The 20,593-nt window shown below is 36.5% G+C and overlaps 1 protein-coding gene across 5 annotated transcripts in view; it reads left to right on the top strand.

Annotated features, from left to right (window-relative positions):
• myo7aa (myosin VIIAa) overlaps positions 1 to 20,593 on the top strand; it is a 45,500-nt gene that overhangs the window by 19,961 nt on the left and 4,946 nt on the right. For all 5 annotated transcript variants that reach the window (XM_083552816.1, XM_083552815.1, XM_083552813.1 and 2 more), the window contains 25 exons: positions 908 to 1,045; positions 1,191 to 1,349; positions 3,204 to 3,296; positions 3,893 to 3,987; positions 4,070 to 4,154; positions 4,756 to 4,974; positions 5,183 to 5,500; positions 5,899 to 6,102; positions 6,279 to 6,455; positions 9,050 to 9,139; positions 9,356 to 9,483; positions 9,761 to 9,887; positions 9,995 to 10,114; positions 11,094 to 11,267; positions 11,934 to 12,161; positions 12,595 to 12,762; positions 13,633 to 13,750; positions 13,871 to 13,997; positions 14,185 to 14,354; positions 14,860 to 15,050; positions 15,263 to 15,387; positions 16,874 to 17,031; positions 17,602 to 17,755; positions 17,911 to 18,066; positions 19,469 to 19,574. In XM_083552816.1, the coding sequence (XP_083408942.1) occupies positions 908 to 1,045; positions 1,191 to 1,349; positions 3,204 to 3,296; positions 3,893 to 3,987; positions 4,070 to 4,154; positions 4,756 to 4,974; positions 5,183 to 5,500; positions 5,899 to 6,102; positions 6,279 to 6,455; positions 9,050 to 9,139; positions 9,356 to 9,483; positions 9,761 to 9,887; positions 9,995 to 10,114; positions 11,094 to 11,267; positions 11,934 to 12,161; positions 12,595 to 12,762; positions 13,633 to 13,750; positions 13,871 to 13,997; positions 14,185 to 14,354; positions 14,860 to 15,050; positions 15,263 to 15,387; positions 16,874 to 17,031; positions 17,602 to 17,755; positions 17,911 to 18,066; positions 19,469 to 19,574 (3,828 nt within the window). The remainder of the gene's footprint in view (positions 1 to 907; positions 1,046 to 1,190; positions 1,350 to 3,203; positions 3,297 to 3,892; positions 3,988 to 4,069; positions 4,155 to 4,755; positions 4,975 to 5,182; positions 5,501 to 5,898; positions 6,103 to 6,278; positions 6,456 to 9,049; positions 9,140 to 9,355; positions 9,484 to 9,760; positions 9,888 to 9,994; positions 10,115 to 11,093; positions 11,268 to 11,933; positions 12,162 to 12,594; positions 12,763 to 13,632; positions 13,751 to 13,870; positions 13,998 to 14,184; positions 14,355 to 14,859; positions 15,051 to 15,262; positions 15,388 to 16,873; positions 17,032 to 17,601; positions 17,756 to 17,910; positions 18,067 to 19,468; positions 19,575 to 20,593) is intronic.

Genomic DNA, 20,593 nt, shown 5'->3' with positions numbered 1-20,593 from the left:
ATACTATATATACAGTGTGGCTCATACATATACAAATGAGGCCAATAAAGACATGGTTAGTCAATGTGGAAGTAAAAGAACTAGAAAGCCTGACCTATATTCTACTAACAAAGAGAGTTTTGTAGAAAAGTGATGGTAGCAAATAAGAGACAGCTTTATATCAATACACAGGCAATTTGAATTGGGATATTCAGTGGTCAGGTGTCCACATAATTTTGGCCATATAGTACTTGTTCCAAAGACATTTCCATTCATATAAATCTTTTTCTAAATACAAAAAAACAACAACCTTTGAACATTGCATTAGATTCTGTGTAACAATAAATAATCCTCTTGGTTTGGTTGGAATAACGAAATCTTTGGTGGAAAATAACAAACAAACAAATAATAATAATAATAATAATAATAACAATAATAATAATAATAATAATTAAAGTGCAATCCGAAACAAAATTAGCTATGTGAATATATTTATTGAGACATTTAAAAAAAAACAATTTATAACTATGATATATTGCGTCCCACAGATATTAAATTTACGGAAAATAAATATTTTACCAACAGTGATGATTTTTTTCCTGCTTTTGCAGGTTTATTCATTTCTCAGAACTGAAGTTCTTACCCTGACCTTTTTTGTTCTTGGTGACACTAAAGTAAACGAATAATACACACTCAAATTTGCTTGATATATATCTGTCACGGACAATCTTTCGAGGTCAAACAGTTTCCTGTTTGAGCAAAAAGCACTTTTCCGAACAAGAGATGGGGTTGTGGTGAAGGAAGTGAGAGAAGGACAGAGAGTCAGAGGTCAGAGGGGGTTAAAAGGATCCTCTTGATGTGTTTCCACCATTTCTGACTTTCTATTCTGTGTGTCTATTTTTCTTTGTGTGTGTTTCCTGGCGTTGAGGGGGCGGAGACGAGAAAGCGATCCCCGACACTGAGCAGTCAGTTCAAACGCTCTCTGGAGTTGCTGATGCGCACACTCAGTGTGTGTCAGCCCTTTTTTGTGCGCTGCATCAAACCCAATGAGTACAAAAAGCCCATGGTGAGTGTCAAAATCAGTGTAGATTATTGTGGAATTAATTTGTAGTGAGGATGGTATACAAAAAAGGGTGGACATTTGTGTTCCTAGACTCCCTTTGAGTATCCTCCTTCATGTAGAGTAATTAAAAGTGATCCCTTTCTCCCAGCTTTTTGACAGGGAGCTGTGTGTGAGGCAGCTTCGTTACTCAGGAATGATGGAAACAATTCGGATCCGGAGGGCTGGATACCCTATCCGCTACACTTTTGTGGAGTTTGTGGACCGGTATCGCGTCCTCATGCCTGGAGTAAAGCCTTCCTACAAACAGGTAAATAAGGACTAATGAGCTGTCAGCAATCCGAGCAATCTTGAATGTGCAGTTGTAATAAACAAGGATGCACCCATCAGAATTTTTCATTTTCCATCAAGCGCTGGGCAAAAACTCTGAATTCTTATGATTTATTAAAGGCAAAGAAGTTTAAAAGGTTTTGATGTACAGCAGAGTAGGGAAGTAATGAAGTACAAATACTGTGTTACAGTACTTAAGTAGATTTTTCTTGTATCAATAATTTACTTCACTCTTTATTTTTTACTTTCACTCATTACATTTTTTACACAAATATCTGTACTTTTAACTTCATAAATCTTTTAAACAAGACTCGTGACTTTAGTTATAATCTACTTTTTTCTTCTCATTGCACACCGTTTTCTGCCCACCAACATATTTTTTGTTATTGTGCGGATTTTTCAACAAGCAAGGAAGAAGGAAACAAGAAGTATGGGGTTAATGTGGATGAGACAGAGGGAGTCAGTGATGTAAACATTTATTAGATAAAAACATTTTTAATTCTTTAATATTAATATATTATATGATGTGCGGTCCAGTTACCAGCATAACACTAAAACAGGTTGTAATAATGGCTACTTTAAGCCAGAGCCCAAACTTCTTTACTTCAAATTGAGTGAAAGAGTGCTTCAGGTTTTATCAGTCGTTTAAAACATGATTATCTGTATTTCTACTTGAGTAAAAGGTGTGTGTACATTTGATATACTGATGTACAGTAATAACAACCCAAATGCAATATTTTTATTTGCGTAAATGATAACTGAAGCATTAATTTAGCCGAATAAAAAAATCTAACCTCTGGTTGTAATTAAAAAAATAATTCCAAATAACCAAATTTTCAAGAAGAAAAGCAAAAACTTTGCATAGTATATACAGTGTCTTTATTTAGTTTGGCAGCAGAATGTTAGAACTTTAAAAACATGATTTATTACTATAAAATATGTATCTATTATCTGAGAATTAAATTTTTTTTTTCTTTGATAAAAACTGATTTTATTATATGAAAAATATATATACATTTTCAGAAAACGATCTTATTATCAGAAGTTTTATAAGGTATTTATAAGGTGTTTTAAATTACGTAAATCATGGACACCAAACAGAACCTTTGCTTTGTTTCCGCACGGATGTTTTTTTTTTTAGGCGGTTGAGACTTTACACATCAGTAAAATGTTTAGTGATTAAAAATGAGTGAAGTAAAAAAAAAATTCTATCTGAGTAAAGAAAGTACATTGTGAATAAATGTGTGTTGCATTAAAGGTTGTCATTTCGCCTCTTATATATTTATTTATTTACACTTTTAATAAAAATGGTAAAACAGAAATATATATATATATATATATATATATATATATATATATATATATATATATATATATATATATATATATATATATATATAAACATTTTACACATCATTTGTGTACATCAGCCACTAAACTGTTCTGAAGTCAGGTTCTGATGTAGGTGAGGAGGTCTCAGCTGTCGTCAGTGCTCCAATTAATTCCAAAGTTGTATAATAGGGTTGAGAATCAGACCTTTATATCAGGCCACTCAAGATCTTCCTATCAAACCATGTAAACCATATGTTAATGGAGCTCGTTGTGTGCAAAGGGGCATTGCTGGAACAGGTTTTTGGATTTCCAAGTTAAAGTAAATATAAAATGTTTTATACAACTGTGTGCCTCCAGCTAATATTTTAAACTTAAGTCTCTATAACTAAACAGTTAATAACTAGATACAGATTAAGATTTAGTATTTGCAGTAAAAGCCAATTCGTTGTAAGACACCGATCTGATGTCATCTCCATTCTGTTTTTTGTTTATTCTTGTTAAGGAGGACCTAAGGGGGACCTGCCAAAGAATTGCTGAGGCTATCCTTGGCAGAGACGATGACTGGCAGATGGGAAAGACCAAGATATTCCTGAAGGTATATCAATACTACAGTGGATTAGAAACTATTTATTAAAGCAATTCAGAAAAAAGGAATTGATGCAGTCTATTTGAAATTACAAGCAGGAGGATTTCATAACAGTGAATACCAGAGAGTTGCAGTATAAAATGAGGGTAGCGATACAGAATGTAATGGACAGGTGTGGAAAAGCTTGCACATTATTGTGATCATGTGACCTTGAATAGTCATGTGGTGCTCTGCTCTATTGATGTTCTGTGGTTGGTTTTTTTGCTCTCTGGAAAGAAACTTAAGCCAGGGGTCAAAGGTCAACAGAAAATGTGTCCATTTCCCTGATGCAATAGGCAGTTTTCCACTCAGTGTTGCTTTATCAAGGTTTTCAGCTGTCTGAAACAGGACGTCCCTTAGTGTGGGAGTAAAGAGAGGGCAATGCCAATACTTCCTAACAGGAAATGACATCGTCAGACCAGGATAAAGGAAAGTGTAATGCAAGTCAGTTGGGAAAATGCATGTAATTGTTATGTATAATAATCTGTAGTGCCATTATAGGACATTCCTTTTGTTTGCTGGTGTGCTCAGAATTTCTAGTAAAATGACGGATTTATTCTTGGCAGGACCATCATGATATGCTTTTGGAGATTGAGAGAGATAAAGCCATTACGGATAAAGTTATTCTTATTCAGAAAGTCGTCCGTGGTTTCAAAGACAGGTATGCTGTTTCAAAAACAAGTCAGCCAATGATCAAAGCATTCATGAATTCTTTATGTTTGACACATTTTTTGTTTTAATAGATCTAACTTTTTGAAAATTAAGAAATCAGCTCTTATGATCCAGAAGACTTGGAGGGGTTACTTCTGTCGGAAGAACTACGGGGTGGTGAGTCTCAAGGACTTCTTATGTGCTCTTATTATTCAGTCATTCATTTTCAAATTCTTGAATATTTAGTGACAGTGATGCTAATGAGTAAGAGTGAGTCTGGCTCTGTTAATGGATTTAATGGTTGTAACGGGTGTCAACGTCTTCAACCCCACAACACCAGGAAAGAATTAAAGTGTCTAGGGTGACTTCTAAAACATCTAGTAATCAATATCTAAGTCTGTAAAACTCTGTGCTGATTTTAAATTGCATAAATCACAGTGTTGATGTTATATATTAGATCTTATAGCTACCATTGTGAAAAAACAAAATATTAGGGTGAGTGCAAAGAAATATATACATATAAATATAATGCAACCAACTAGATGGCTGATTCTTATATTAATAAGCACCCACTTATTATGAAACTGTAACATGCTGTGCAAAACTTCAAACCAGCAGCCTCATGGTTTAAAGGGGGGCTGATAGTATTAAAAAATGAATGTTGACTCAGTGTTTTATTTGTTTTGTCACTTTCATATGCTTTCTCTAAGCACTAACAGAAACGCTATGACCCTATGATACAGTATACCTGACATACTAACTACTGCTTTTGTTGCAGATGCGTGCCGGTTTCTCACGGCTTCAGGCCCTGTACCGCTCCAGGAAGCTCTTTCAGACGTACCATGTGACCCGGCAGAGGATGACCCTGTTCCAGGCTCGCTGTAGAGGCTGCATGGTGCGCCGGGCCTTCAGACACCGGCTCTGGGCCGTCATCACTATCCAGGCTTATACTAGAGGCATGATCGCTCGCCGTTTATTCCACAGACTCAAAGGAGAGGTAAGATAGAGGTTATAGTATAGTACTTACTACACCACAATTCCAGTTTCTTTGAAGAGTTAAAGTGCATCTGTTTTGTAGATTTATTTAGATTTACGTTGGCTTAAAAGTTAGTTCCTATATCACTACAGAAAAATAGTTATCTTAATCATATACATGGGAATATTGACTGGAAATAAGTTCTCTTCACTGTATTTCTTGTTATCAGTACAAGCGGCGACTGGACGCAGAGAAGATGCGCTTGGCAGAGGAGGAGAAGCTCAGGTACCAGATGAGTGCTAAGAAGGCCAAAGCCGAGGCTGAGCGCAAGCACCAAGAGCGACTGGCCAAGCTGGCTCGAGAGGATGCAGAGCGAGAGAAAAAGGAGAAGGAGGAAGCACGCAGAAAGAAAGAGCTGCTGGAGCAGATGGAGAAAGCTCGCCATGAGCCAGTCAACGACTCTGACATGGTGGATAAAATGTTTGGCTTTCTGGGAAGCACAAACTCTTTTCCTGGACAGGAGGGCCAGGCACCAGCTGGGTTTGAGGTGAGGAGCACCATCTTCTGGTCAGGAAAGGTTGTCTGTCTGTCTGTCTGTCTGTCTGTCTGTCTGTCTGTCTGTCTGTCTGTCTGTCTGTCTGTCTATCTATCTATCTATCTATCTATCTATCTATCTATCTATCTATCTATCTATCTATCTATCTATCTATCTATCTATCTATCTATCTGTCTGTCTGTCTGTCTGTCTGTCTGTCTGTCTGTCTGTCTTACATCTTTGTATGTCTATCTTTATTTATACATACATCTTTGTATTTATTTGTTTAAAGTCTGATCTTTGTGTATGTATGTATGTATGTATGTATGTGTGTGTGTGTGTGTGTGTGTGTGTGTGTGTGTGTGTGTGTGTGTGTGTGTGTGTGTGTTTGTGTGTGTTTTCTGCATCAGGACCTGGAGCGTGCTCAAAGGAATGTGGAGGAAGAGGATTTGGATGAAGCTCTTCCTCTTCCTGAGGAAGACGAGGAGGATCTATCTGAATATAAATTCGCCAAATTCTCAGCCACCTACTTTCAGGGCACCAGCACTCACACATACATGCGTCGGCCACTCAAGCAGCCCTTACTGTTTCATGAGGATGAAGGAGATCAGCTGGTATGTGTTCTTTAAACATTTCCGTCTGTCATTTGACACCAGTCACACTTACACACAAGAGCTGTGTTTTTACATTATTGTGTATTATATTTTTGCTTTTTTCATCTTTATTTCAGTTTTTATTCCAGTGTTTGTAGTACATGAGGTTTGGCTTTTTCTGTTTTTGCATCCTGCAGGCTGCACTAGCAGTGTGGATCACGATTCTAAGATTCATGGGTGACCTTCCAGAACCAAAGTACCATACAGCCATTAGTGATGGCAGCGAGAAAATCCCTGTGATGACCAGGATCTATGAGACACTGGGCAAGAAAACCTACAAGAGGGAACTTCAGGCTCTGCAGGGAGAGGGAGAGGTGAGCAAGGAAAATGTGTTGTTTTTTTTAGACTGTATTCACTGTATTGGGTTTTAAAAATCACTATGATACTTGTTATTTCTTTGAAATGAGTCTTAACACTTCAGGGATTTGTAATAGTAGAGAGTTGGAATAAGTATGAGGTTTATGTGCAGATAATGTAATAAAAACCAACAAACAGACAGACAGACAGTCTAAGTGCAGTCTAAGGCCCGAATACCAGTAGTCATAAAAATCAATAGATAGATAGATAGATAGATAGATAGATAGATAGATAGATAGATAGATAGATAGATAGATAGATAGATAGATAGATAGTATCACTGTATGTACAGTAATCCTTCGTTGATCCCCTGCGATAAACAAAAAAAAAAGATAAAGGGACGCCACCCCATAAATGCCATTTTATGTATACATTATATATGTATTAACATGTTATTTCATTTTATAATTAATGCTTATATTTGTATTATTAAATTGTATTATTTTAACATAAAACTCCATTAAAAAATGATATAAATTTTTTGGTCTATCCGCAAGAGACCAGGAAAATCAGCCAAACAAATTAGTTATGTGGCAAATGCAAATTCGCAAGATTCGAATAAGCGGGGGAGCGGGGGATTACTGTATTCTAGGGTATAATACTATAGAAATGAAACTTGGATATATTTTAGAGTAGTCAATGTGCAGCTTGTATAGCAGAATAGATTTACTGTCCTCTTGAAATCACTCAACATACAGACATTAATGTCAAAATAACTGGCAACAAAAATTTGTACACTCTAAATGATAACAGCTGTATGTCATTTAACCATGCAAAGCCACATGTCTTATTTATCATAGCCATGTTTTTGTCTGCATGACAGGACCAGACAAATTTGTATATCTTGTATTAGAGCAATTTTTGGTGCTTGAAGTACTTATACTGACCACTGGATGTTCAACATGGCACCTCATGGAAAGAACTCTCTTTTTTGAGACTTAGAATTGTTGCTCTCTGCAAAGATGGGCGAGGCTATAAGAAGATCTGAGTTATCGTACAGTGGCCAGGGTCATACAAAGGATTTCCAAGACAGGTTCCACTCGGAACAGGCCTTGCAAGGGTCAAACAAAGAAGTTGAGTCATTGTACTGTGTGTCAGGTGCAGAAACTGCTTCAAAAAAACAGTACACGAGTGCTACCAGCATTGCTTTAAAAGTTGCAGAAGGGGAAGGTCCACTCGTCAGTGCTCAGACAACAACAAGTCGATTTGCATGGCCGTCGTCCCAGAAAGAAGCTTCTTCTGAAGCTGGATCACAGGAAAGCCTGCAAACAGATTGCTGAAGACAACCTGTCCAAGAGCATGAATTACTGGATCCATGTCCTGAGGTCTGATGAGACTAAGATAAACTCGTTTGGCTCAGTTGGTGTCCAGCATGTGTGGCGGAGTCTTGATGAGGAGTAACAAGAAAATTGTGTCTTGCCTACAGTCAAGCATGGTGGTGGTAGCATTAGGGTTTGGGACTGCATTAATGCTGCTGGTACTGAGGAGCTGCAGTTCATTGAGGAAACATGGATTCCAATATGTATTGTGACACTCTGAAGCAGAACATGATGCCTCCCCTTTCAGAAACTGGGCCAAACGGCAGTTTTCCAACATGAAAATGACCCCGAACACACCGCAAAGATGACAACTGCCTCGCGGAAGGTGAAAGTGATTGAGTGGCCAAGTATGTCTCCAGAACTAAACCCTATTAAGCACCTGTGGGCATTCTCAAGCAGAAGGTGGAGAAGCACCATATGCCATTCAGCACCTCCGTAATGTCATTATGCAGGAGTGGAACAAGCTGGGCAGTGCAGGGCTTTTTTTTTGACACACTATAGAGCTGCCATGTTTAATGTGTAATCCAATAATCAAGTGGAACTGCGTCCTTCCTTCAGTAATGCAATTTAACTAAGGAGAACAAACAACTAGTAGAATAAGGAGTTTACATGAAGAGTTACACATGTACACTATTCAACAGTCATGCAATACTAACAAGTATATCGAGAATACCTTGTAATATAATATAATAAACCATTTTCTCCCTAATTTACTCAGCTGTCACTAGGAATAAAACGATTAATATCGTTTAAGCACATAATGTGTGCACACCTGTGATTTGGATTACAGCTTTCACAAATGTCAGCTTCAGTTATAGAAAAAACCCTGGCCTTTTATATTTGAAGATCTAGCAGTGCAGTAGTATGACAAATTTCTAACCACAATTTACAGTTCGAAATTTTATATCCTCTTGGCTGCATTTTTGATAAGGAAACTATTATTAATAACATATTAGTAACATATTTTTATAATGCATGTATTAGCATGACAAGGAAAATTTGTGGATGTTGCCAATGCCTTTACATAATTACTGCATGACTCTAACTATGATAAATAACTTATTATATAGTACTTTACTGCTGGATTTTTTTTCATCATTATCTAAGGCAAAGTGGAATTTATTTTTAAATACAGTTTGCTGCAAGGGTGTTTTCACTGCCCCAGTTTATTGAGCTGTGGAGCTGCTTCATGATATATAAGCTTGTTTCTGTCTGTGTCCCTCATCCTGCAGAGTGCCCACATTGACAGTCATAAGAAGAACAGCGTGCGTCACAAGCTAGTGTCCCTCACGCTTAAAAAGAAGTCAAAGATTACAGAGGAGGTGAGGGACAACGTGCTCAGGATGCTCATGGCAGCTCAGAATATTCATTCATTCATTACCTTGATTAGATTGGTCCAGCTTCCTTAGAAGGAACAGATTTGATTTCTGCTTTCTTCTTTATTCTACAATATTAATTATAAGAGAGCATAAAAGCATATATTAGAGCTGGCATGCATAATAACTGTACATGAAATGATATGAGTCCATTTATTCTAGGTGACCAAGCGCCTGAATGATGGTGAGTGTACGGTGCACGGGAACAGCATGCTTGAGGACCGACCCACATCCAACCTGGAGAAACTGCACTTTATCATCGGCAATGGCATCCTTCGTCCAGGACTCAGGTCACACCTGCAATACTATATAGAGCTTGTGCTCTAAAAATAGAAAACACTTTTGTAGTAGACCCAAAATACCTCCTTGCTAAGGACACAACACCTGGTTTATTCTGCATGTTATATTTCACTTCTTAGCAAAGACTTTACACTCTACATATGTAAACATAATTTTTGTACCACCTTTATTACATTTTTGATCCACCCAGAATTTGCATGTGTAAATTTGAGCCATATCTAATAATTCTGTAATATTAAACCTAAAGGCTGTTATTGTGATCATCAGAGATGAGATCTACTGTCAGATTTGTAAGCAGCTGAACCAGAACCCATCTAAAAGCAGCCACGCTCGAGGATGGATCCTCTTGTCTCTGTGTGTGGGCTGCTTTTCACCTACAGAGAAGTTTGTAAAGGTGAGAACTGGCAACTGAAACTACCTAACTGAACTGAAATTTGAATTGTATTTATTTTTAGACATGACGAGTACAAGTATGATATTATGCATAATTTTTTTATGCAGTATCTGAGGAATTTTATCAGTGGAGGGCCTCCGGGATATGCTCCGTATTGCGAGGAAAGGCTCAGGAGGACGTTTGTGAATGGTACAAGAACTCAGCCACCCTCCTGGCTCGAACTGCAGGTAGGATGACTCCATCTTTCACAAGCAGAGCTAGACCTGTGGCATTGTATAACCTTGTATCTATGTGCTTATTTATAACATGCTACTGTCTGAAACATCTTGTCTCTCAAGAGAAGACTTTCAAAGCACTAAAGCAACAATTCTTTAACTATGACAAAGAATGGGGTTAATTTTGTCATCCAATTAATAACAAAGTGGCTGAACTTATACTATAAAAACTTTTTACTGATGATCCAGAGACAAATATTAATTTTGATGGAACTTATACATAGGGGGCAAAAATGGAACACCAATCATGTGTCTTGTGTGTAGAGAAATAAACTCTCGTTGTAAATAATAACTAAACTATATAACTAAATAGCTGTGTACTGTAAGATAAGATAAGACAAGAGAAGACAAGACAAGATTCCAAATAAGAAAATTCCATGTTACAGCAGCAACAAAATGTGCAAATATGAAGCAGAGACACATTGCAAATATATACAATTCAGTATATAAATACAAAATAAAAAACAATAAAAATTGTTACACTTTCAAACATACAAATTGCACTAGTCTATAGCACAGTTTAAAAATCAGTGTAACCAATGTGCATTATGGTGACTGGTTCACTGGGAGCAGCTCTGATTGTAAAGTCTAATAACAGCAGGGTGAAAAGACCTTCAGTGTTGCTTCTTCAGACACTTTCAGATGTGACTATTTAAGGACTATGCAGTTTATAATAATACACCAGTGTTCATTACTGACAGTCTCAAAAACTATATATAGTATTAGGCTAAATCTAGAATCCACACAAATATAATCGAGCTGTTTCGCTGGTGGACTCCAGCAATCAATAAAATGATATTTTTACTGCTGACACAAATTTTTCCATTTAGATGCAGCTTGAACGCTGCATGAACTTACTCTGTCAAGTATGTTTCTTCTGATACTCTGATAACCCTCTTTTGTGACATTTTTGTATTCTTTACCCGGTCAGGCAACTAAGTCTAAGAAACCCATCATGCTGCCTGTCACTTTCATGGATGGCACTACTAAAACACTGCTCACTGACTCAGCCACCACGGCCAAGGAGCTGTGTAATGCCCTTTCAGACAAAATAAGCCTCCGAGATCGCTTCGGCTTCTCCCTGTACATTGCACTGTTTGACAAGGTACACATCATCACTAGTAATCACAATTTCTATTCAAGTCTGTCGGTATCCCAAACGGGACATTAAACTGAAGATAGTTTTTAATCTGTTTAGTAAAAATTTTTAGTAGAATGTGAATGGTATTTTCATATACTGGTGTCTCATCACACTCCTAGTATACTGTAAACTACAGCTTTTAGACTTCTTTAAAATTTTCATTTTACAATGGATAATAATAACCTTTAACATTAAACTGCCACAGACAGATCATAGTTTTTAATCTTCTAAACCACTGAGGGTGAAAATTTTATTAATATGTAAATATGAGAAAAAAAATTTATTTAATTATATTTACCAACAGTTTTTCATTGCTCTTATAACGGTCTACATTTTTACATTTGACCAAAGCCCTAATGGGATCTAATGTTCATAATGTGTGCTTTTTAAGTATAAATAATGCTATTATCAGACATGAAATAGTACACTTCACTTCATTTGACATTACAAAAATAGATCCTATTAGAAATTTTAAATCAATAAAAACACATTTTAAATACAGTATCCTGTACACTACATACATTTAAATTGTGCACAATCATTAGAAAATAACTTCTTTCAAAACTTTGTTTAAAGCCTGAAAGTAGAATTAATCATTAATCATTCAGAACATTGTCCCTGTTTCTGTAGGTTTCATCCTTAGGCAGTGGTAATGACCACGTGATGGATGCTGTGTCTCAGTGTGAACAGTATGCAAAAGAGCAAGGGGCTCAGGAGCGAAATGCCCCCTGGAGACTCTTCTTCAGGAAGGAGATCTTTACACCATGGCACGACCCCACTGAGGATGGAGTGGCTACCAACCTCATCTACCAGCAGATTGTACGCGGGATCAAGTTTGGAGAATACCGCTGTGACAGGGTACACACTTTATTTTCTAACACAATGCCTTCTTCGCTTCACTGCCTTCCTGAAAATAAATTAAAATATAAAAAAGGGTTCATAATACCTCTGTTTACAAAAGAAGCTCAATCCCAGATGAACAGAAAATAGAAAATAGACTTTAAAAGAAAGTAAAGGATGTGGAACTGTAATGCATTTTGGCAAAAGTAATAGGGTCAAATGTCAGGGCTACATTAGACATTTAAGAGCACCATTTATAATTCGTCTGAAGTAGACTCTAATTAATAGGAGAATTCAAATATTTTGTTATTACGCAGATTATCAAATACCTTCCACATTCCCTGTCTTCCTGTGTCTTATTCTATTACTTCTTCCACTGCTTCCCTCCAATTTTCATTTACTTTCATGGCTCCTCCGTTTTTGTTTCCCTAATCCACTGCTAATGTTCCAGGATGATCTAGCAGAACTTGCCTCTCAGCAGTACTATGTAGATTACGGCTCTGAGATCCTGGTTGAACGTCTCCTCAGCCTCATTCCATCGTACATCCCAGACCGAGAAATCAGCTCTGCCAAGTCAGTGGAGAAATGGGCCCACTTTATAATGGCAGCCCACAAAAAGGTGTGTAAATATTCACAAGATGGAACGTATGGAAAATATGATTAACAATAATAATAAACATTAGGCAATGTATTACATATCCTACATTTTTTAAATATAAAATTGTATTTATTTACATATAAAAAAAATATATATAATTTAATACAGTACAAAAAAAAGAACTGTGCTTCAGAGGAGATTTTACATTTTGTTAAGTAATAGATTGTCACGTTAAGAAAAAAACTCAGATGCAAGTTTGCATTTAATAAAATTAAAGCAGACGAATACAATACAAAAGATAAATTGGACTAAACTATGATCAAATAACATGAAACTAAAACCAATTTAATAGCAAAAGGACAGTCGTATGTATAAGGCTTAGTGAATCAGTCATATGGAAACAAACACTGAGCAATGATTCATGTTTGGAATTTTAGTTTAGATTCTCTTTATATGGTGTGTGTGTGTGTGTGTGTGTGTGTGTGTGTGTGTGTGTGTGTGTGTGTGTGTGTGTGTGTGTGTGTGTGTGTGTGTGAGTGAGTGTAAAAGTGTAAAATTGAGACCAGGTTGCTGACTGTGAGTGTTGCAAGTTGTGGTTGGCGTTGTCTGTGGTGGCCATACTTGTATGCCATGGTGCTTACTGGGAATTGGAGTTGGATTTAGTGAGACATCATCGAGGCTGTCTGGGTTTTATGAAGTTTTAAAGGGAATTGGAAATATTTAGTTTTTGTTTTTTCCCAACATACACTGCCCACTGTGGTATTTATTTTAGTACTTTATGGTGTATTGCATTTCAATGCATGTTCTAAAATTCTAAACGTCAGGTATCAAGTGGTTTTACATATTAACATGAACGATCGCATTTAAAATTAGACTTGCTTTTATTCACAGGGTATTTACACGCAGAAGCGAGTGGACTCCCAGAAGGTCCGAGAGGAAGTGGTGGATTTTGCTCGATACAAATGGCCATTGTTATTCTCAAGATTCTATGAAGCCTTCAAATTTTCAGGTATACAATCACCACACGGTCATTTCCAAATTGATTCAGAATAATAATGGAGTCATGCCGCCATTTAGTGCATGTATGATTGACAGGTCAATTGTTCTACATTTTCCCTGTATCTTATAGGACCCAGTTTGCCTAAAAATGATGTGATTGTAGCAGTTAACTGGACTGGAGTGTACTTTGTGGATGAACAAGAGCAGGTTCTTTTAGAACTCTCATTCCCAGAGATCACTTCTGTCTCCAGCAGCAAGTATGGATGTGCTCATAAGACTTTTATTATGGCCGTTAAGGTTTTTTTGTCCAGAAAAACAATAATTCAATAAAATGGTGTTAAAAATACATTAAACTTAAAAAAGCTTCTGCTCTATGTTTTTATTTATTATCTACAATAGGACTCTACACTAAACCCTGTATTTTGCTTTTCTCTGTTTGAGCAGGGGAGGGAAGCTCCAGGGCAACAGCTTTACTTTAGCCACCTTGAAAGGGGATGAATATACATTTACCTCCAACAATGCAGAAGACATCCGAGACCTTGTGGTTACATTCCTCGAGGGACTCAGGAAAAGGTCGAAGTTTGTGGTAGCGATACAGAGTAATCCTAATCCAGGTAAATCAATGTATATATTTATTCTTACACCATATTCTAATAATGACAACAATTCTTAATTTAAAGTTTGAATATTTATAAGGAGCAAAAGAAATGTGATATGCGGAACATAGTTCAAATCTGAGTCTCCTCAAGAACATAAGGGGCGAACAACAAATGTTGTTGATCTCAAATGGTAATAATAATAAACTGCATTGATTAAAAAAAACTACCAGCAATTTTGTATTGTGTTGAATCCTAGCCGTACAAAATCTGGGTACTGTTACACCGCTTATATATATATATATTAGATAATAATAATTTGTGGCAATGTGTTTACAGTATATTTGTTACCTCGATACTAATTTAACAGGTGCCTGCCATTGAGAATGCAAACATCACCAGGAACCTTGTAATTTTTAATCTACAGAGTTCCTAAAAATGACCAGGAACTTTGTTGTAGTTTCTGCTGTACCCGACGTGTAACACCATCTTGTTTGTCTTTTTCACAAATTGCTCTTACCAGTTGGAGATGATGCGACATTTCTGAGCTTTGTTAAAGGCGACCTCATCCTGCTAGACCAGGACACGGGTGAGCAGGTTATGACTTCCGGCTGGGCTCATGGGATTAATGACAGGACCAAGCAAAAAGGAGATTTTCCCGCTGACTGTGTGTACGTGCTGCCCACAGTCACCAGACCTCAGCCAGACACTGTGGTTAGTGGATGCTTTTGTTCATCATTGTTAAGTACAAAATATGCAGAAAACTGTTAATGGAACAAGTGTCATTATGTGCAGTTAATATAAAAGATATAGATTTGCAGTACAAAAATATATTCCTAAAATCATAAAGATCATAAAGAGAATGAAAATTGTTATGTGTAAATTGTGATTGTCTTCTTTGCTTGTTTTTCGTGTAAATGACTCAGGCTCTGGTTACTATGACGCCCGACCAGCGTCAGGAATCACTGCGTGTGTCGCAGGTCGTTCTGCCTGAGAGTGTTGAGCGGGTGAAGCCATACACACTGGAAGAGTTCTCCTATGATTACTTCAGGTACTAAATGCACCCATTAACACAGCTTTTCTTAGACACCTTTATTCAAAGTACTGTGCGGTATCTATAAATACAAAACGTATAAGAACACATCAATCTTTTTAATGCAGTTCATCCACAGGTAACATTACACAAAACTTAGCAGATACCTAAATCTCCATTTTATTCATTGTGCAGTTTTCTAACATTGTGTCTCAACCTTATATTTATAATTTTTTATATAATTATAGCTATAGTTATAATGCATATTTAATTCAATTCAGTTTTATGTAGATTTAAACAATAGACATTGTCACATAGCATCTTTACAGAAATCTGGATTCTGGGTTAGATCATTAGTGAGCAATCCAGATGCAACGAATATCTCATTGAAGTGACACGAGGATGGAACCTTGAGAGAAACAAAACTCCAAAGAGAACCTGGTGAAGCTGGACAATGGACAATGAGATTATAAATTTTTTATTTTCTTTAATACTACACTGTACAAATGTATTGTCACATCTTAGAACTCCATAAAGATATAGCTTATATGGGTTGAAGTGGAAGATCATGAGTGGCCTGCTTTAGAGCTTTGACCTCAACCCTATTGAACACCTTTGGGATAGACTGGAAAGCATTTTTTCCCTACATCATATAACATCAAGAGTTCATGTCATATCATATCATATCATATCATATCATATCATATCATATCATATCATGTCATGTCATGTCATGTCATGTCATATCATATCATATCATATCATATCATATCATATCATATCATGTATCATTTCATGTCATGTCATGTCATATCATATATCATATCATATCATAACATGTCATATCATGTCATGTCATATCATATCATATATCATATCATATCATAACATGTCATATCATGTCATGTCATATCATATATCATATCATATCATAACATGTCATATCATGTCATGTCATGTCATGTCATGTCTTATCATATATCATTTCATTTCATTTCATGTCATATCATATCATATCATATCATATCATATCATATCATATCATATCATATCATATATATCATATCATAACATGTCATGTCATGTCATATCATATCACGTCATGTCATGTCATGTCATCTCTTTTTGGAACAATAGCTAACTTAATTCCAAAGCTAATGTCTGCTTTAGCTTTAATAATTAAGAGGGTTATTTTTCAATCATTTAAATGTAAAATTTAGTTACAGATGATACTATGTTACATGTTAGATGATACTATGTTACATGATACTATGTGATACCATGTGAAGCATTTAAAAAATAAATATACCACTGTCAACTGAAAAAAGTTTACCAGAAAGATTTCTTATATGCATTGCTTTTTTTAATGTTCTTCTGGATGGAAACATGTTGAAGTATAACATTATCTCTATAAGCTTTTTCGTTTTAATAAGAAGCATAAGAATTTGTTTTTTGCAGCCAAATAGAGAGTTTTCACACTCTGCGTTCCTCTGACCCAATTCAGGCCCCCTCCTAAACACACACTAAGTCGTGTTATGATCACTAAGAACCGTGGGAAGGACAAGCTGTGGTGCTGCACTCGGGAGCCGCTTAAACAGCCGCTGCTAAAGAAAGTTCTGGCTAACGAGGACCTTTCACAGGACGCTTGCATGGCCTTCATCGATATCCTTTTACTAATAAATGTTGTTCCAAGGGTTAAATAAATGAAGGTTACAAGGGTTACAGAGGTTTATATTGCTCACACACAGTTCAACTCAACAGAAACTAAACACACAATTTGTTTTGTGAAACAAAATCTTAAAAAAATGCTGGCTAAAAGACAGGTCTATGTTGACTACTAGCACTAGTAATAAAGTTATCATTAAATAGTAATTAAAATGAACATATTTTACAAATGTACACAGAAATATATTATATGTATATTATGTATATGTATATTATATGTATATTATATATCTGGCTATTTACAGGAGTGTTTTTTTCCTGAAATTTCCAGTCATATAACAGGTCCAAGTTAAAACAAATATTTTAACTTAATAATATACTTATACTTCAATTTTCCGTTATTAAGGTTTGTGTTAAACATATTTATTGATTTTCAGTCAAACCTTCTCATGATTGTACTATGATTGCTTTGGTGATCAAATAAATAAACATATAGCAACTATTCATTATCTGAACTCATGTTCTACTTGAATGAATTGAATGTGTCCTTAACCTGCTGTTCTGCACCTATTATGAAATATATGGGTGATTATCCATCCAAACGAACTCGCTCTGTGAACGAGCTCACTGATCAGATCTTCGAGGGTGCTCTGAAAGCAGAGCCTCTAAAAGATGAGATCTACTGTCAGATTCTCAAGCAGCTCACTGAGAATCATGTGAAGTAAGTCATCCAGCACATCCACCTGACCGTTTCGGCACATCCTGTTTAACTCCTGTCGTTAAAATGCCTTGACAGCCAAAAGTGCTTACACGTCTTCAAATCTTCTGCATTAGAACCTCGACTTTTTATCTGTAAAAAAATGTGTGTGTGCGCAGATACAGTGAAGAAAAGGGATGGGAGCTGCTATGGCTGTGTATTGGTCTTTTCCCTCCCAGTAATGTGCTTCTGCCTCATGTACAGAGGTTTCTGCAATCAAAGAAACACCATCCACTCTCCCTGGACTGCTTGCAAAGATTGCAGAAAGCCTTGCGGTATGGCCTTGACACTTACCACACTCACATGCACTCATAGGCAAACTCCTGGCTAGATAATATTCCGTATTAGGGCCATCCAAACGATTTATTTAAAATATTCTTATTCTTTTCCTATTCTTGCCATTTTTTTTATTTAACATTTGCGGAAATCTCCACTGCCATCACGTTGTATCAGCCAAGCTTCAAGTAAAGCTGTGATTTTCACAAGAGTCTTCAGACACATTTTGTTTTGCTTTATCTGTAACATCTTTTGTCTTAATAACTCAAGGCTGGTGAAAGAAGGACTGTTTGTGCAATGTCAAAAGTTTGGAAACACCTCATAATTTTTTAGACGAATGCAACAGCCTTTGTTATGCGCAGTCAAAAAGGCAAAAGCACAGAAGACATGGACAACTAATGACTGAAAGAACTGTGAACAGATGAGTCCAAATGTGACATTTCTGGCTCTAAGAGACATGAAGGTGAAGAACAGGAGAGAAAATGATACCAGACCGCCTCACACCTACAGTCACACATGGAGGTGGAAGCTAAATAGTTTGGGGTTGTTTTAGAGCAGGGAAGGTTGGAGACTTATTGCAGGTGAAAGGAATACTGAACCAAAATGGTTCCTGTACCATATCATACTACACCATACAACAAGACAATGACCCGAAGCACACATCCAAGCTCTGTAAGTGTTATTTAGAGAGTAAACAGTTGGCTGGAGTGTTATTAAATATTGGTCTGCCAGTCACTAGTGCTGCTCTGAGATGAACTGGATTGCACAGTCAAAGAAAGAAGTACACAACTAATAAAGGGCACCATTGGCAAATATTACAAGAGGCATGTCAAATTATTTCAGATGAATGTTTGGAGAAACTAATTGTCCAATGCAGAGAGTGTGTAACACTATTATTCACTATTATAAATAAAAATATATTTTAATATCTGTACATTTATATATTTGTTTGGTCACAGTAAATCTTTATTAAATCACCAGGTTTGTTGCATATAAACTAAAGAAACATGAATGTGTCTCTTAAAATACTAGCTGTTCCCAAACTTTTGACAGGCACTGTAACTGCTATAACAAAAGTGATACCAAGAACTAACTTGTTTTATGGATGTTCAACAATGTCACTATAAATGGAAACTATACATATTGTTAATAATTTTAGTGTTTGCCAATTATTGTAAGAAAAATAAAACTGTTTGGATGTAGACATCGTCTTTGGAGTGGTAAGTCACTCATCACACATGGCGCATGTCCTGTCAAGTTCTTTTCCCCTTTTAAACCTTAATATAACTTTTGCCTAACTTTCTACACTGACAAGCATAAACTTTGGAATAAAATAATCTTGTTCTGAGGTATATCTCTGTATCATTCCTCATGAATAATTTGCTCTGCGTTCTATAATAGGAACGGCTCCAGGAAGTATCCCCCTCACCTGGTTGAAGTGGAGGCTATCCAGCACAAGACAACACAGATCTTTCACAAAGTGTACTTCCCAGATGACACAGATGAGGTACTGCAAGCAGCATCGAATAGCGAGCAGTTATTTATAACATTGCAGTCTAAGGGGTTACACCTGCATCGAAGGTGATAATGCTTATTTATTTTTCTAAACAGCTTCAACGGCATCATTTTCTCTACAGGATATATTGCAGCTTGTAAAAGAAACCCCCCAGTGTGAAGTAATATAGGATAAAATGGGGTAATATTATTGCACTTAATTATGATGAGCTAATTCATTACAAGTTTGGACATTGGACCTTTTTGAGTGTTTAAAGGCTCTGGCATGGAGAAGCCGGTGTTGGATCTGTGATGATCTCAAATGTTGAACTATTTTATGAGTTGCTCAGTTGCTCCTGGTTCCGTAACATCAACTGACTGTATAAGACTGTAGAAAGGACATTACTTATAATCACACACTCCGGTGCTCATGTTAGTTTTCAATCTCCGGTGTTTTGTATTGTTTTAAAAATTAATAATCACACTCTTGATATCACCCAAATGAGAATTGTGTCCCTTTTAATTCTGGTTCCTCTAAAGGTTTCTTCCTCATAACATCTAAGTGAGTTTTTCTTTGCCACAGTCACCCCAGGCTGCTAATCAGGGATAAATACACATAATTCACCTTCATTCTTAAATCCTGGCAAGCTGCTTTAAAAAAATAAAGAATAAAAAAAATAAACTTGACGAATTAATTTTATTCATTAACATAGCCTGTGAAGTGTCTGGGTGTGGTAAATTTATGTAGCCACAGTCTGTATTGTTAAGATAACGTTGGTGGTGTAGCACTCTACTTGCTAGCCTTTATTTTCTCAAGACGTTGGATAGTTGCAAGTTCAAATCTCAGCACCACAAAGTTGCCACTGTAAAGGCCCTTAAACCAGGCAATTAACCTCCATTTCTCAGTTGTATACATGGGATTATTGTTGCTCTGGATATGAAATTAAAAAGCCATAATTGGGAATGCTAGTTGTGAGGTAACTGCATGTAGTGCTAGCATTACAGCTGCACAACAGCTTATGTGCTGCACTC

Source organism: Silurus aristotelis (assembly GCF_946808225.1).
Source record: "Silurus aristotelis genome assembly, chromosome: 10".
In the NCBI taxonomy this organism is placed as follows: Eukaryota; Metazoa; Chordata; class Actinopteri; order Siluriformes; family Siluridae; genus Silurus; species Silurus aristotelis.
Note: the sequence above shows the minus strand (reverse complement) of the source record. Positions and strands in the feature narration are given on the sequence as shown.